The following is a 13,968-nucleotide window of genomic DNA, read 5'->3' as shown; positions in this document are numbered from 1 at the left end:
TATTTAATAGCAGTTAATCCTACTGAGGTGTCCAGAGCACAGTCTTGTCATGTTTTGTTGGATGAGTTTCAGTTGGTTCAGCTCGAGGACGTGGACAAGGTGCTTGGACAGGTTCGTGCGACCACTTCGGTACTGGATCCTTGCCCCTCTTGGCTAATTAAAACTAGCAAGGAAGGAACAGTTGGCTGGGCCAAGGAAGTGATTAATGCCTCTTTACGAGAGGGAGTGGTCCCTGGCTGTCTGAAAGAGGCGGCAGTGAGACCACTCCTGAAAAAACCTTCCTTGGACCCAGAGGATGTCAGCAGCTACAGACCAGTAGCCAATGTTCCGTTCCTGGGCAAGATCCTGGAACATGTGGTTGCTGACCAGCTCCAGGCACTATTGGATGAAACCGATTATCTAGATCCATTTCAATCGGGGTTCAGGCCTGGTTTTGGCACTGAGACTGCCTTGGTCGCCCTGTTTGATGACCTATGTCGGGAGAGAGACAGAGGGAGTGTAACTCTGTTGATTCTCCTTGACCTCTCAGCGGCTTTTGATACCATCAACCATGGTATCCTTCTGGAGAGGCTTGCGGAATTGGGAGTTGGAGGCACTGCTTGGCAGTGGTTCCGCTCCTACTTGGCGGGTCGTCTCCAGAAGATAGTGCTTGGGGAACATTGCTCGATACCGTGGGTTCTCCAATGTGGGGTCCCGCAGGGTTCGGTTCTGTCTCCCATGCTTTTTAACATTTATATGAAGCCGCTGGGGGCGGTCATCAGGAGTTTTGGAGTGCGTTGTCATCAGTATGCTGATGACATGCAGCTCTACTTCTCCTTTACATCTTCTTCAGGTGAGGCAGTCGACGTGCTGAACCGTTGCCTGGCTGCGACAATGGACTGGATGAGAACTAACAAACTGAGACTCAATCCTGACAAGACTGAGATGCTGTTGGTGGATGGTTTCTCTGATCGGATGGTGGATATATACCCTGTCCTGGATGGGGTTACACTCCCCCTAAAGGAACAGGTGCGTAGTCTGGGAGTCATCTTAGACTCTTCCCTCACACTTGAGGCTCATGTAGCCTTGGTGGCCCGGAATGCGTTCTACCAACTTCGGTTGGTAGCCCAGCTACGTCCCTATCTGAGTAAGGAGGACCTCTCATCAGTGGTACATGCTATGGTAACCTCGCGTCTGGACTACTGCAATGCGCTTTATGTAGGGCTACCTTTGAAGACGATTCGGAAGCTACAGCTAGTGCAAAATGCGGCAGCCAGACTGCTAACAGGAACTAAGCGGTCTGAGCATATAACACCTGTGCTAGCCCGTTTGCACTGGCTTCCAATATGCTTCTGGGCCAGATTCAAAGTGTTGGTACTTACCTATAAAGCCTTATACGGCGCGGGACCACGATATCTGTCGGAACGCCTCTCCCGATATGAACCAGCCCGTACACTACGGTCTACTACGAAGGCCCTCCTCCGGGTTCCGACTCATAGGGAAGCCCGGAGAGTGGTGACAAGATCTAGGGCCTTCTCAGTGGTGGCCCCCGAACTATGGAATGGTCTCCCCGAGGAGGTGCGCCTGGCGCCGACACTATCATCTTTTCGGCGCCAGGTTAAAACCTTTCTCTTCTCTGAGGCATTTTAATTCCTGTTAATTGTAAATTATTATATTTTGATTTTAGACTGTACAGTTTTGTGTACAGTTTTGTGTTATTTTTATTGTATTTTTAATGTTCACCGCCCAGAGAGCTGTTGCTAGTCGGGCGGTATATAAGCTTAATTAAATAAATAAAAAATAAAATAAATAAATAAAATTATGTGCCTTCAAGTCGACTACGACTTATGGCGACCCTATGAATCAGTGACCTCCAAAAGCATCTGTCATGAACCACCCTGTTCAGATCTTGTAAGTTCAGGTCTGTGGCTTCCTTTACAGAATCAATCCATCTCTTGTTTGGCCTTCCTCTTTTTCTACCCCCTTCTGTTTTCCCCAGCATTATTGTCTTTTCTAGTGAATCAGGTCTTCTCATGATGTGTCCAAAGTATGATAACCTCCGTTTCATCATTTTAACTTCTAGTGATAGTTCTGACTTAATTTGTTCTAACACCCAATTATTTGTCTTTTTCACAGTCCATGGTATCCGCAAAGCTCTCCTCCAGAACCACATTTCAAATGAGTTGATTTTTCTCTTATCCACCTTTTTCACTGTCCAACTTTCACATCCATACATAGAGATCGGGAATACCATGGTCTGAATGATCCTGACCTTGGTGTTCAGTGATACATCTTTGCATTTGAGGACCTTTTCTAGTTCTCTCACAGCTGCCCTACCCAGTCCTAACCTTCTTCTCATTTCTGGACTATTTATTTGTTTGTTTGTTTGTTTGTTTATTACACTTGTTGTCTCCATTTTGGTTGATGACTGTGCCGAGGTATTGATAATCCTTGACAAGTTCAATGTCCTCATTGTCAACTTTAAAGTTACATAAAACTTCTGTTGTCATTACTTTAGTCTTCTTGACGTTCAGCTGCAGTCCTGCTTTTGTACTTTCTTCTTGAACTTTCATCAGCATTTGTTTCAAGTCATTACTGGTTTCTGCTAAGAGTATGGTATTGTCTGCATATCTTAAATTACTGATGTTTCTCCCTCCAATTTTCACACCTCCTTCATCTTGGTCCAATCCCGCTTTCCGTATGATATGTTCTGCGTACAGATTAAACAAATAGGGTGATAAAATACACCCGTCTCACACCCTTTTCTATTGGGAACCAATTGGTTTCTCCATATTCTGTCCTTACAGTAGCCTCTTGTCTAGAGTATAGGTTGCGCATCAGGACAATCAGATGCTGCGGCACCCCCATTTCTTTTAAAGCATTCCATAGTTTTTCATGATCTACACAGGCAAAGGCTTTGCTGTAGTCCATAAAGCACAGAGTGATTTTCTTCTGAAATTCCTTGCTCCGTTCCATTATCCAACGTATGTTTGTGATATGATCTCTGGTGCCTCTTCCTTTTCTAAATCCAGCTTGGACGTCTGGCATTTCTCGCTCCATATACGGTAAGAGCCTTTATTGTAGAATCTTGAGCACTACTTTACTTGCATGGGATATTAAGGCAATAGTTCGGTAATTACTGCATTCTCTGGGATCCCCTTTCTTTGGAAGTGGGATGTATATTGAACGCTTCCAGTCTGTGGGCCATTGTTTTGTTTTCCATATTTCTTGACAGATTTTTGTCAGAATTTGGACTGATTCAGTCTCAGTAGCTTGTAGCAACTCTATTGGTATGCCATCTATTCCTGGTGATTCGTTTCTTCCAAGAATTTTAAGAGCAGCTTTCACCTCACATTCTAAAAGTTCTGGTTCTTCATCATACGGTTCCTCCATGAATGAATCTGTCATCCTGTCATCTCTTTAATAGAGTTCTTCAGTGTATTGCTTCCATCTTCCTTTTATTTCATCTCGGTCAGTCAGTGTGTTTCCCTGTTGATTATTCAACATCCCTACTCGTGGTTTAAATTTCCCTTTCATTTCTCTAATCTGTTGGAATAGGGCTCTTGTTCTTCCCATTTTGTTGTCCTTTTCTATTTCTATACAATAACTATTGTAATAGTTCTCTTTGTCCCTACGTACTAGTTGTTGTATAGTTGCATTTAGAGTTCTGACCATGTTTCTATCTCCTTTTGCTTTTCCTTTCCTTCTCTCTTTAACCATTTTAAGAGTTTCTTCAGTCATCCATTGAGGTCTTTCTCTCTCTTTAACTAGAGGTATTGTCTTTTTGCATTCTTCCCTAATAATGTCCCTGACTTCAGTCCAAAGTTCTTCTGGTTCTCTGTCAGCTAAGTTTAAAGCCTCAAACCTGTTCCTTATTTGATCTTTATATTCTTTTGGGATGTTATTTAAATTATGTTTTGGCATTATGAGTGCGTTGTTCTTCTTTAGCTTTACTCTGATTTTCGATACGATCAGTTCATGATCTGTACCGCAGTCTGCTCCTGGTCTTGTTTTTGCAGAAAGTATGGAACTTCTCCGTCTTCTAATTATATAATCAATTTGATTCCTATATTGACCATCTGGTGATGTCCATGTGTACAGTTGCCTTTTTGGTTGCTCAAAAAATGTGTTGGGAAGAAACAAATAATTGCCTTCACAGAATTCAATAAGTCTTTCTCCTGCTTCATTTCTGTCTCCTAAGCCCCATTTCCCCACAATTCCTAGTTCTTCTTTGTTCCCTACTTTTGCATTCCAGTCCCCCATGATTATCATCATGTTTAGGTGTGTGATCAATTTCCTCCTGTACTTCTGCATAAAATCTCTCCAATTCTTCTTCTTCTGCGTTTGACGTTGGAGCGTAGACTTGGATGATGGTTATGTTAATAGGTTTCCCGTTTAATCTCATTGATATCACTCGCTCAGACCTTGTGTTGTAGCTCCTAATTGCTTTTGCTACATCACTTCTCACTATTAAAGCAACCCTGTTTCTTCTTGATTTCTCATTTCCTGCATAAAATATGTTGTAGTTGCCTGATTGAAGATGTCCCATTCCTGTCCATTTTAATTCACTCACGCCAAGTATTGTAATGTTGATATGTTCCATTTCTTGCTTGACAATTTCTAGCTTTCCCTGGTTCATGCTTCTCACATTCCATGTTCCTATTGTGTGTGTCGTACAACTCCGGACTCTCCTTTTGCATCTGTGCGCATCAGCCTCTGGGCTTCCTTTCAGCTTTGACCCAGTTGCATCATTAGTCACAGTGCTACTCGTACTTGTCCTTTGTTCTTCCCCAGTAGCTCAGTGAGTGCCTTCTGACCTGGGGGTCTCATCTTCCAGCACTATCTCGTGTTGCATTTTGGATACTCTGTTCATAGGGTTTTCTTGGTAAGAGGTATTCAGAGGTGGTTTACCATTGCCTTCCTCTGAGGTTGGATGCATCTTAGTCTGGTGTCTCAGCTTTGACCATTCCGCCTTGGGTGCCCCTGCTAGGAGTCTAGCCTCTTGGTCTAGACTCCTGACGGCATCGCTCTCAGCTTCTTCAACACTCTCAAACCCCCTCACCACGTTAAGGTGTGCATCCTAAAGGGGGCATTTTTGTTTAGGCAAGCTTAAACAGGCATGTAGAAGCTATTGTGTTTTTTATCTGTTTTTAACTCATTGTTGGTTGTATTATTTTGAATGTTTCTAAATACCTGTCTTTAACTGTTCTTGCCAATAATCGTATTGTTTTAACTTCTTCTGTAGACCACTTTGAGATTTTTTTATAAGAAAGGGGTATATAAATGTAAATAAAATACATAAATAAATTTTGGAGTCACTGTGGCCCTTTGGTCTCTTTCCACTTTTAGGAACAAAGGAATCTGCCTTATACTGACTCAGGCCATTTGGTACCATCTAGCTCAGTACTGATGACATGGACTAGCATTGGCTCGCCAGAATTCTACACAACAGTTTTTTCCAGAAATTGAATTTTGGATCTTTGCATGCAAAGCATATGCCCTACCACTGAGCTACAACCCTTCCCGTTCAAAAAAGTATGCATCCTAAAGGTGTGCATCCTAAAGGGGGCTATGCTGGCTAGTAATTGGTTAATTGCTAATTGCTTAGGCTGAATCATTCTTATGAATGTTTCTTGTTTCCTCTAGGTATTTTAATGTGTATTTTGGCACTCTTCAGAAATGTTTGGTTTGTGAGATTATCTTAAATGTGCTGGTGTAAAGGTTGATCATATGATTAAGGCTTTGGGACATGCATACTGGGATATGGCTATAGGTCTGAGGAATTCTATTTGCAATCTTATTTATGTCAAGCAGAGAGATTTCCTGGCCTTATGCTGGTGCAGTGGCCATCAGATCTTTTGCACACTCAGGTCAATACAGGAGGGGGGAAATGCACTGCTAAAAAACAAAAGAAACAAACCCCACAAAACCTATGTTGTGTTTGTAGCAGGGAGGCAGTCTAGCATTGGGCAACCTCCTGCTGAGGAGGGGGAGTTTGAAGGTGTGGACCGGGCTGGCTGATAGTCAACCTGATCTACACCTTCAAGGGCTCTCAGGCGGAAGGGCTGCCTGAAGATGGCTAGCCTTGCTGATGGAGGAGGGGACCTTTGAAGGCGCAGATCTGGTCTGGTTGACAACTGACCCAATCTGTACTTTAAAACCCCTCTGGTGAGAAGGCTTTCACAGTCTGGACATCCTCCCAGCCTCAGAAGAGGGAGCTTTAGAGGGTCCACCCTCCCACAAGCAGTGTTTTGTTGCAGATCCCGATTGTATAATTTATTCCAATACATACCTTCTGCAGGTTGTATTCCTGAAACAGACGCACTCTCAAAACACAGCGTAGAACTCTCTCATGCTCCAATGGTGGCTGGTGCTCATTGGGACTGGTGGGGTGGAAATCAGGGAGCCAGAACCACTAACAGGCAGAGCTAACTAATTCTTGTTTTGCCCCCCCCCCCCGTTGAGTTCTACGAGGGCAACATTGAGACTAAAGAGGAAGAAATTGACAGTCTGTGCCACCCCCTGAACTGGTTGTAAGTAAGAAGGCAGGCAGGCAGGGTCTGGCTGAGAGCAGACTGAGGTTGATGGGGCAGTGGAACATTGACCCTAATGGAGCAGCATCCACTGGCATGTTCATTCTGTAGGGAGTACACATGTAAAAAGTGGGGGGCAATAGACAAAAAGGCAACCTATACTTCCCTCAGTAATTCCATCTTTAAACTACTTGTTTATTTTTTTTCAGCTTTACTTCATCCCTTTTCTTGTTTTCTAGCCAGTCAGAGATAGTGCCTGTAAGGGCAAGTCTTATTACTCCACAATGGCTGCAACAGCATGTATGAGTTTATTTCTTTGTAGCAATAAACCTTAAGTTTCTTTATTCTTTCAACTCCCAGTTTTAACAGACTAATTATTTCTGCACTCCACTTTAACATATAAAACATCCAGTAGGTCATGGGCCCAGCTTACTAACAATGCAGAAAGTCTGAATGAAAGAATAATGGCTCAGGTTCAGCAGGCCATTAGCAGGCAAGCTTTGATCACAAAACTTCACCTGTTTGGATAAGGGAGAAACTGGTGATGGTGTTATTTGCTGTAAGGATTACTGATATGTGTATTGTTTTCAGTGCTCTAGACCGGGGTGGGTAACCTGTGGTGCGCTGGATGTTGGTGAACTACACCTCCCATCAACCCTTGCCAACGTGGCCAGTGGTCAAGTGTGATGGGAGCTGTAATTTAGTAACATCTACAGGGCCACAGGTTATTCACCCTGCTGTAGACTCCCATCAGGAACTATAACCTCCCTGCAAACAAATCAGAATGTATGCTCAATAAACATTAATTTCCAGAAGTGGAAGTGATCTAGGATAGCATGTTGGCATGCAGAGATCGTTTCCTAGCTCTGTGACTCTGGCCCCAGGCAGACAGTATCACAAGCCAGCTGTTCTTTATCACTTTTTGCAGGTGTGGCATGCAGAGGATGGTGAAGCCCCTATGCTGTGGGCCTGTTCAGTGGAGAAGTGTGAGTGCCCTAGATTGCAGGGACTGGGGAAAAGAGGAATATCTCCTTGGAGAGACAGCCTTGAATCTCTTCAAGGGCAAGTGGGAAATAGAGGTTGCACAGGGAAGGATTGCTTGCATAGCTTTAAGAGAACAGCCCCAGTTTCTTGATGGGGGGGTAAGGGAGGAAGGAGTTATTGGATACACCCCAAAGAAAACCATAAAACGAATGCTTCCTGATGCCCAATAGGATTGTTGACTTGGTTCCAAATTCCAGCACGTCAAGCATAGTATGCAAAGAGTATTTCTGGACTGGACAGCCAGCTGGTTCTGTTCTTTAGCCTTAAACCATGGGGGAATAAATCACTAGCCAGTGAGTGGGGGGAATGGGCCATGTGCTGTAGAAATGGGAAGCCAAGATCACTCACTGATTTCAACCACCCTCTCCCAATCTTTTGTGCAGATGGCCGAAATCACTGGGTACTGACCTGGTTGATAGCTCTGCTGGGCATCTCTTCCATCCTGGTCGTGTTGCTGCTCAAGAAAGAAGCACTGAGAGGTACAAGACATCCTTCCTGCTCCCAATATACTGCTCCCAACCCTCAGCCCGCCCTCCTATCAGTATCTCCTTCTGTTTCTTATTCCCTTGATCTGTTTCCTTTATCCCCTCAGTCATCACAGTTTCTGCTTTATCCCCAGTTTTGGGTCCCCAGAGGTTGCCGAACTGCAGGTCCGATAATTCTTGACTATTGGCTATATAATATGGGATACAAGGGAGGGAGAAAAAGAGAAATTAAAGGCAAAGCTAAGGCTTTGTGCCTATATAATAAGGTGGATAATAGATCAGGAGTGGGGAATTTTTATTTTAGTCCAAGGGCCACATTCCTTCATGGGCAATATTTCAAGGACCATATACCAATGGTGGACAGGGCCAGAGGCAAAAGTGGGTGGAGCAACAGTTTATTTGTTTATTTATTATTTGATTTATATCCCACCCTTCCACCCAGTAGAAGCCCCGGGCTGCAAACAAAAGCACTAAAAACACTTAAAAAAATTATAAAAACAGACTTTAAAATATATTAAAACAAAACATCTTTAATAACATTTTTTTTAAAAAAACTAAAAACATCCTTTTTTTGAAAAAGGTATAAACATCTATTTTTAAACACATATTGAAAAGCAATTCCAATACAGACACAGACTGGGATAAGGTCTCAACTTAAAAGGCTTGTTGAAAGAGTAAGGTATTCAGTAGGTGCCGAAAAGATAACAAAGATGGTATCTGTCTAATATTTAAAGGGAAGGAATTCCAAAGGGTAGGTGCCACTACACTAAAGGTCCATTTCCTATGTTGTGCGGAACGGACCGCCTGATAAGATGGTATCTGCAGAAGGCCCTCACCTGCAGAGCACAGTGATCAACTGTGTACGTAAGGGATAAGATGGTCTTTCAGATATACTGGTCCCAAGCTGTTATAGGGCTTTGTACGCCAAAACTAGAACCTTGAATTTAACCCGGTAGCTAATAGGTAGCCGGTGCAATTCTTTCAGCAGCGAGGTGACAGGTTGGTGATACCCTGCTCCAGTGAGCAGTCTCACCACTGCATTTTGCACCAGCTGCAGCTTCTGGACCAACCTCAAGAGTAGCCCCAGATAGAGCATGTTACAGTAATCCAGCCTGGAGGTTACCAGTGCATGGACCACAGTGGTCAGGCTATCCTGATCCAGAAACAGCCACAGCTGTCTTACCAGCCAAAGCTGGTAAAAGGCACTGCTAGCCACTGACGTCACCTCGGCCTCTAGCAATAAAGATGGATCCAGGAGCACCCCCAGACTTCAGACCTGCTCTTTCAGGGGAGTACAACCCCATCCAAAGCAGGCAACTGACCAATTATCTGAACATAGGAATCACCAACCTTCAGCACCTCCGTCTTGCTAGGATTCAGTTTATTGGCTCTCATCCAGCCCACCACAGAGACCAGGCAGTAGTCCAAGGATTGCACGGTCTCTCCTGATGCAGATGTTACAGAGAAATAGAGCTGGGTATTGTCAGCATACTGCTGACACCCTGCCCCAAATCTCCTGATGACCACTCCCAAGGGCTTCATATAGATGTTAAATAGCATGGGGGATAAGATGGTACCCTGTGGCACCCCACACCACAATTGCCAGGGGGATGAAAGACAATCACCCAATGCTATTTTCTGAAAACAACCTTGAAATAGGATTGGAACCACTGTAAAACAGTGCCTCCAATATCCATCTCACCAAGTCGGCCTAGAAGGATACCATGGTCAATGGTATCAAAAGCCGCTGAGAGATCAAGTAAGAGTAACAGGGTCGCACTCCCCCTGTCCTTCTCCCAAAAAAGGTCATCCATCAGGGCAACCAAGGCCAATTCAGTCCTATAACCAGGCCTGAACCCAGACTGGGATGGGTCAAGATAATGTTTCATCCACGAGTACTTGCAATTCCTTCTCCACAACCCTCTCAATCACCTTCCCTAAAAAGGGAGTATTTGCAACCAGTTGGTAATTGTCACAAACCAATGGGCTCAGGGTGGGCTTTTTCAGGAGTGGTCCAATCACCGCTTCTTTCAGGGTGGCTAGAACCACTTCCTTCCGCAACAATGCACTGACCACACCTGGATCCACTTGGTTAAACCCCCTTGACAAGCTTTAATAAGCCAAGGAGGACAAGGGTCAAGAGGACATGTTGCTGGCCGCATCTTTGCAAGCACCTTGTCCATGTCATCAGGCCACATCAACTGAAACCATTCCCAAGAAGCAGATGTTGCACTGGACACCTCACTGGGAACTACAGTACATGTGGATGGGGCATCAAGATTGCTATGGAGGCGAGCAATTTTACCCTCAAAGTGTCTAAAACTCAATTTCCTGGAATTCTGTTGTCATTACTTTAAATCTTCTGTAGGCATGGTTATGATGCTTTACTCGTGCCCAATCAGCCACACAGCATGTCTTTTGCCACTTGTGGTGACAACTTGAGACAGCTCCATGGTTGTCATGGAGGCCATGAAGTCCTGAGCCAGAACACTAAAGGCAGACTCAGCATGGACATTGAAATCACCCAGCACTATCGTTCTGGGCTCCTCCAATACCACAGCCAAGATGGCCTCCACCAGCTCAGTCAGAGAAGCTGTTGGCCAGCAGGGTGGACAGTACACCAGCAGCAACCCTGGTTTACTGTCTCCTTCACAGCCAGCTCCAAGACAGAGTGGTTTCCTGGTGTCAGAGACAGAAGTTCTGTAGACCACAACAACTACTCCCCCCGTCCCTGCAGCCTGTGCTGGTGTTGCACCGAGTATCCAGGTGGACAAAGCTGGGTCACATCAACTCCTCCCAGCTCACCCACCCAGGTCTCGGTAATGTACACCAAATCGGCACTTTCATCCACGCAAATCATGGATGAGTGTGGTCTTATTGTGTACCAATCTGGTGTTAAACAACAGCACACACAGGCCAGTGGGCATAGCAGATGAGCAATGAGGAACCCATCCATGAGAGGAGTGGGAACGAGGAACAAGGCATAGATAGCATAGATAGTTATTATTATTTAACAGTCCCCTTCTACACCAGTGTCTCAAGGCAATGTACAATTTAAAAAAGTTAAAAACACCAACACCATCCCTGCCCCAGCAGATATATTTAAATACAAAACAGACGTCCGTAGCAGAGATCCATTCATCCACCTGAGAAAGCCTGTCAGAACAAAAATGTGTAAACAGTGGGCAGTTGTCATATCTACACAGGAATGATATTGCACAGAACAGGAACAGCCATGCTGAAAGCTCTGCTCCAAGACATACACATACACATACAGAGAGAGAGAACAGGCATTATCACATTCCAGCTGGGCAAAAGCACTCCAGGAGGGCACAGAATAGGGCTGGTGGGGGATGTGGCCTGAGAAGAGTCCCAAGGGCCAAAAAGAGGGCCCTGGGGGGCCACATTCTGTCCCTGGGTCTTAGGTCTCCCCCTCCTGCAATAAATAAAGAGCGTATACAAGGACTGCATGGGAGTTAGAATGAGAAACCTGGTCTTGGATACATTAAGCTTTGCAATGACAAGCATTCAAGTGAAAATATCAGAGAGGCATTTGGGGGAGAGACGAGACTGGATCGAGCAAGAAAGTTGAGGCAGAGCAGTTTATAATATCTACTGAGCACCAAATCATGAACAAACTGTTTTCTCTCTTTCTGCCAGGAGTGCTCCAGGGACGGCACATTCTCATTCTCTACTCTCCAGATTATGCTGGCTTCGAGCATCTGGTGGGCACCCTGGCTGGTGCACTGGCCCAACTTCATTTGGCTGTATCCGTGGAACTGTGGAGCCGTGGGGAGCTAGGATCCCTGGGGCCCATGCAGTGGCTCCATGCCCAGCGACGCAGAGTGCTGCAAGAAGGGGGCGCTGTTGTGTTGCTTTTTTCCCATGGTGCTGCTGCGAGTTGTTCAGAATGGCTGGGCTGGGAGCAGAAAGACAGTCTGCCCCCCATCAAGCCTGACAGTACTTTTTTGGCCTCCCTTAACTGCATCTTACCAGACTTCTTGGCTGGCAAGGCCAGGGACAGGTATATGGTTACCTGCTTTGAAGAGCTCTTTCCCATTGAGGAGATCCCCACGCTTTTCCGTTCTGTGCCTGTCTACCCTCTGCCATCACAGCTTTTCAACTTCCTGCTAGCAATGGCTGGCCCCAGTGTGGACCGAGAGCAGAGGAACAGCCTAAGGAGACATGCGGTGTGGATCACCAAGACACTGGAGCGTGCAGTGCAGGAGTGTCAGCAAAAGAAGCCAAGCTGGCAGTGTCCACCATTGCTGCCTCCCCAACCTGACAACACACTGCTGACGGAGACCAGTAGTCACCCTTTCAAAGAGTCCTGCTGAGAGAGCGATGTCCAGAAGTGGGCTTTATTTTGGGCCTGTGGCTCCAGAAAGTTTGTCTGAGTGCATGGACATGAAGAATTCTTGCTGGCATATTGGACAAGCAGCCCAGATGATTCAGCACTGGCCAGTCTGTTCCTATAATTCGGCCAAGTAGCTGTGGTATCATAAGATGGCTGTATCTTGTGTATGAACTTATTTGAGCATGGCTGTACAAGTGAAGTGGATAGGGGTGTGTGTGTATGTGCTGGCTTGTTTGGAAGGATCCTGACATCTTATTCCCAAATGGTCATTCCCCAATATTTAGTGTGCTCAAGAGCATGGAGAGATCCCATCTACATGGACAGAAATCAGTATATTTTTAAGTCCCAGATGCTAAGGGTGCCTGTTGCTTTCATGCCCTGGTTGGGAACCCCTAGAGGAGGGATGGGGGAGATGTTGCTGGACTCCAACTGCCATCATCCCTGACCATTGGCCACGTTGGCTGGGGCTGATGGGAGCTGAAGTTCAACAGCATCTGCCCACATCTTACTCACTCCTGTTTGGAGCCATCTGGTTGGCTGATTTTTGGAAACAGAATCTTGGGGCCCTGACTAAATCCAGCAGGGCCATTCTTAGGTTCTTAATTGGTAATCTGACTTCAGATGTTCAGTGGTGAGACGGCTGTTGAGCTGTACTCAACGTGATGAGAAGGTTGGGGGGGGGAGAAACAAAGTGGAAGGGGATTTTTAGGGAACAGCAGCTAGAAACGCCCTAAACATTTCCCTAATCCCTACCAAAATGTGTTTTATCTGAGCCAAGAAATTAAATGCAAACACATTAAGGCAAGACTTCCAACTATTGGTTAACAGTGTTGGGTATTCAATCAAGCAATATTCTTCCCTTTAAAAAAATTGTCTAATTCCCTAGGGTAGCTTTCCCCAACCTGGTACTCTCCAGAAGTTTTAGACAGCTCCCATCATCCCTGACTGCTGGCCAAGCTGGCTGAGTGTCAGCAGTGGCGTCACTAGGGTTGGTGTCACCCGGTGCGGTAACTCATGGTGTCACCCCCATGGACCTCCTCCCGTACCAGACCATACAGAATCCTTAGTAATGTTTTTTGTACTAATGTTACTTGTAAATTGTAATTCCCGTATATCACTGAATGTAATAGCACACACACACACAGAGCCAGCTGTGGGATCGTCACATATACAACCTAGAACATTTTTTCCCTTTCACAAGGACATGCAAAAGATTGAACCCAGGACCTTCTGCATGCAAAGCACATGCTCAGTCTACCACTGAACATAAGAACATAAGAACATAAGAAGAGCCTGCTGGATCAGGCCAGTGGCCCATCTAGTCCAGCATCCTGTTCTCACAGCGGCCAACCAGGTGCCTGGGGGAAGCCCGCAAGCAGGACCCGAGTGCAAGAACACTCTCCCCTCCTGAGGCTTCCGGCAACTGGTTTTCAGAAGCATGCTGCCTCTGACTAGGGTGGCAGAGCACAGCCATCATGGCTAGTAGCCATTGATAGCCCTGTCCTCCATGAATTTGTCTAATCTTCTTTTAAAGCCATCCAAGCTGGTGGCCATTACTGCATCCTGTGGG

At 45.5% G+C, this 13,968-nt stretch overlaps 1 protein-coding gene across 1 annotated transcript in view; it reads left to right on the top strand.

Moving 5' to 3' along the window:
- Positions 1–13,764, top strand: part of IL17RC (interleukin 17 receptor C) — a 46,018-nt gene extending 32,254 nt beyond the window's left edge. The window contains exons 16-18 of the mRNA XM_061622095.1: positions 7,441–7,498; positions 7,940–8,035; positions 11,702–13,764. Coding sequence (XP_061478079.1) covers positions 7,441–7,498; positions 7,940–8,035; positions 11,702–12,378 — 831 coding nt within the window. The 3' untranslated portion in view covers positions 12,379–13,764. The remainder of the gene's footprint in view (positions 1–7,440; positions 7,499–7,939; positions 8,036–11,701) is intronic.
- The last annotated feature ends 204 nt before the right edge of the window (positions 13,765–13,968 follow it).

The sequence above is a fragment of the Rhineura floridana genome, chromosome 3 (assembly GCF_030035675.1).
Source record: "Rhineura floridana isolate rRhiFlo1 chromosome 3, rRhiFlo1.hap2, whole genome shotgun sequence".
NCBI lineage: Eukaryota > Metazoa > Chordata > Lepidosauria > Squamata > Rhineuridae > Rhineura > Rhineura floridana.
Note: the sequence above shows the minus strand (reverse complement) of the source record. Positions and strands in the feature narration are given on the sequence as shown.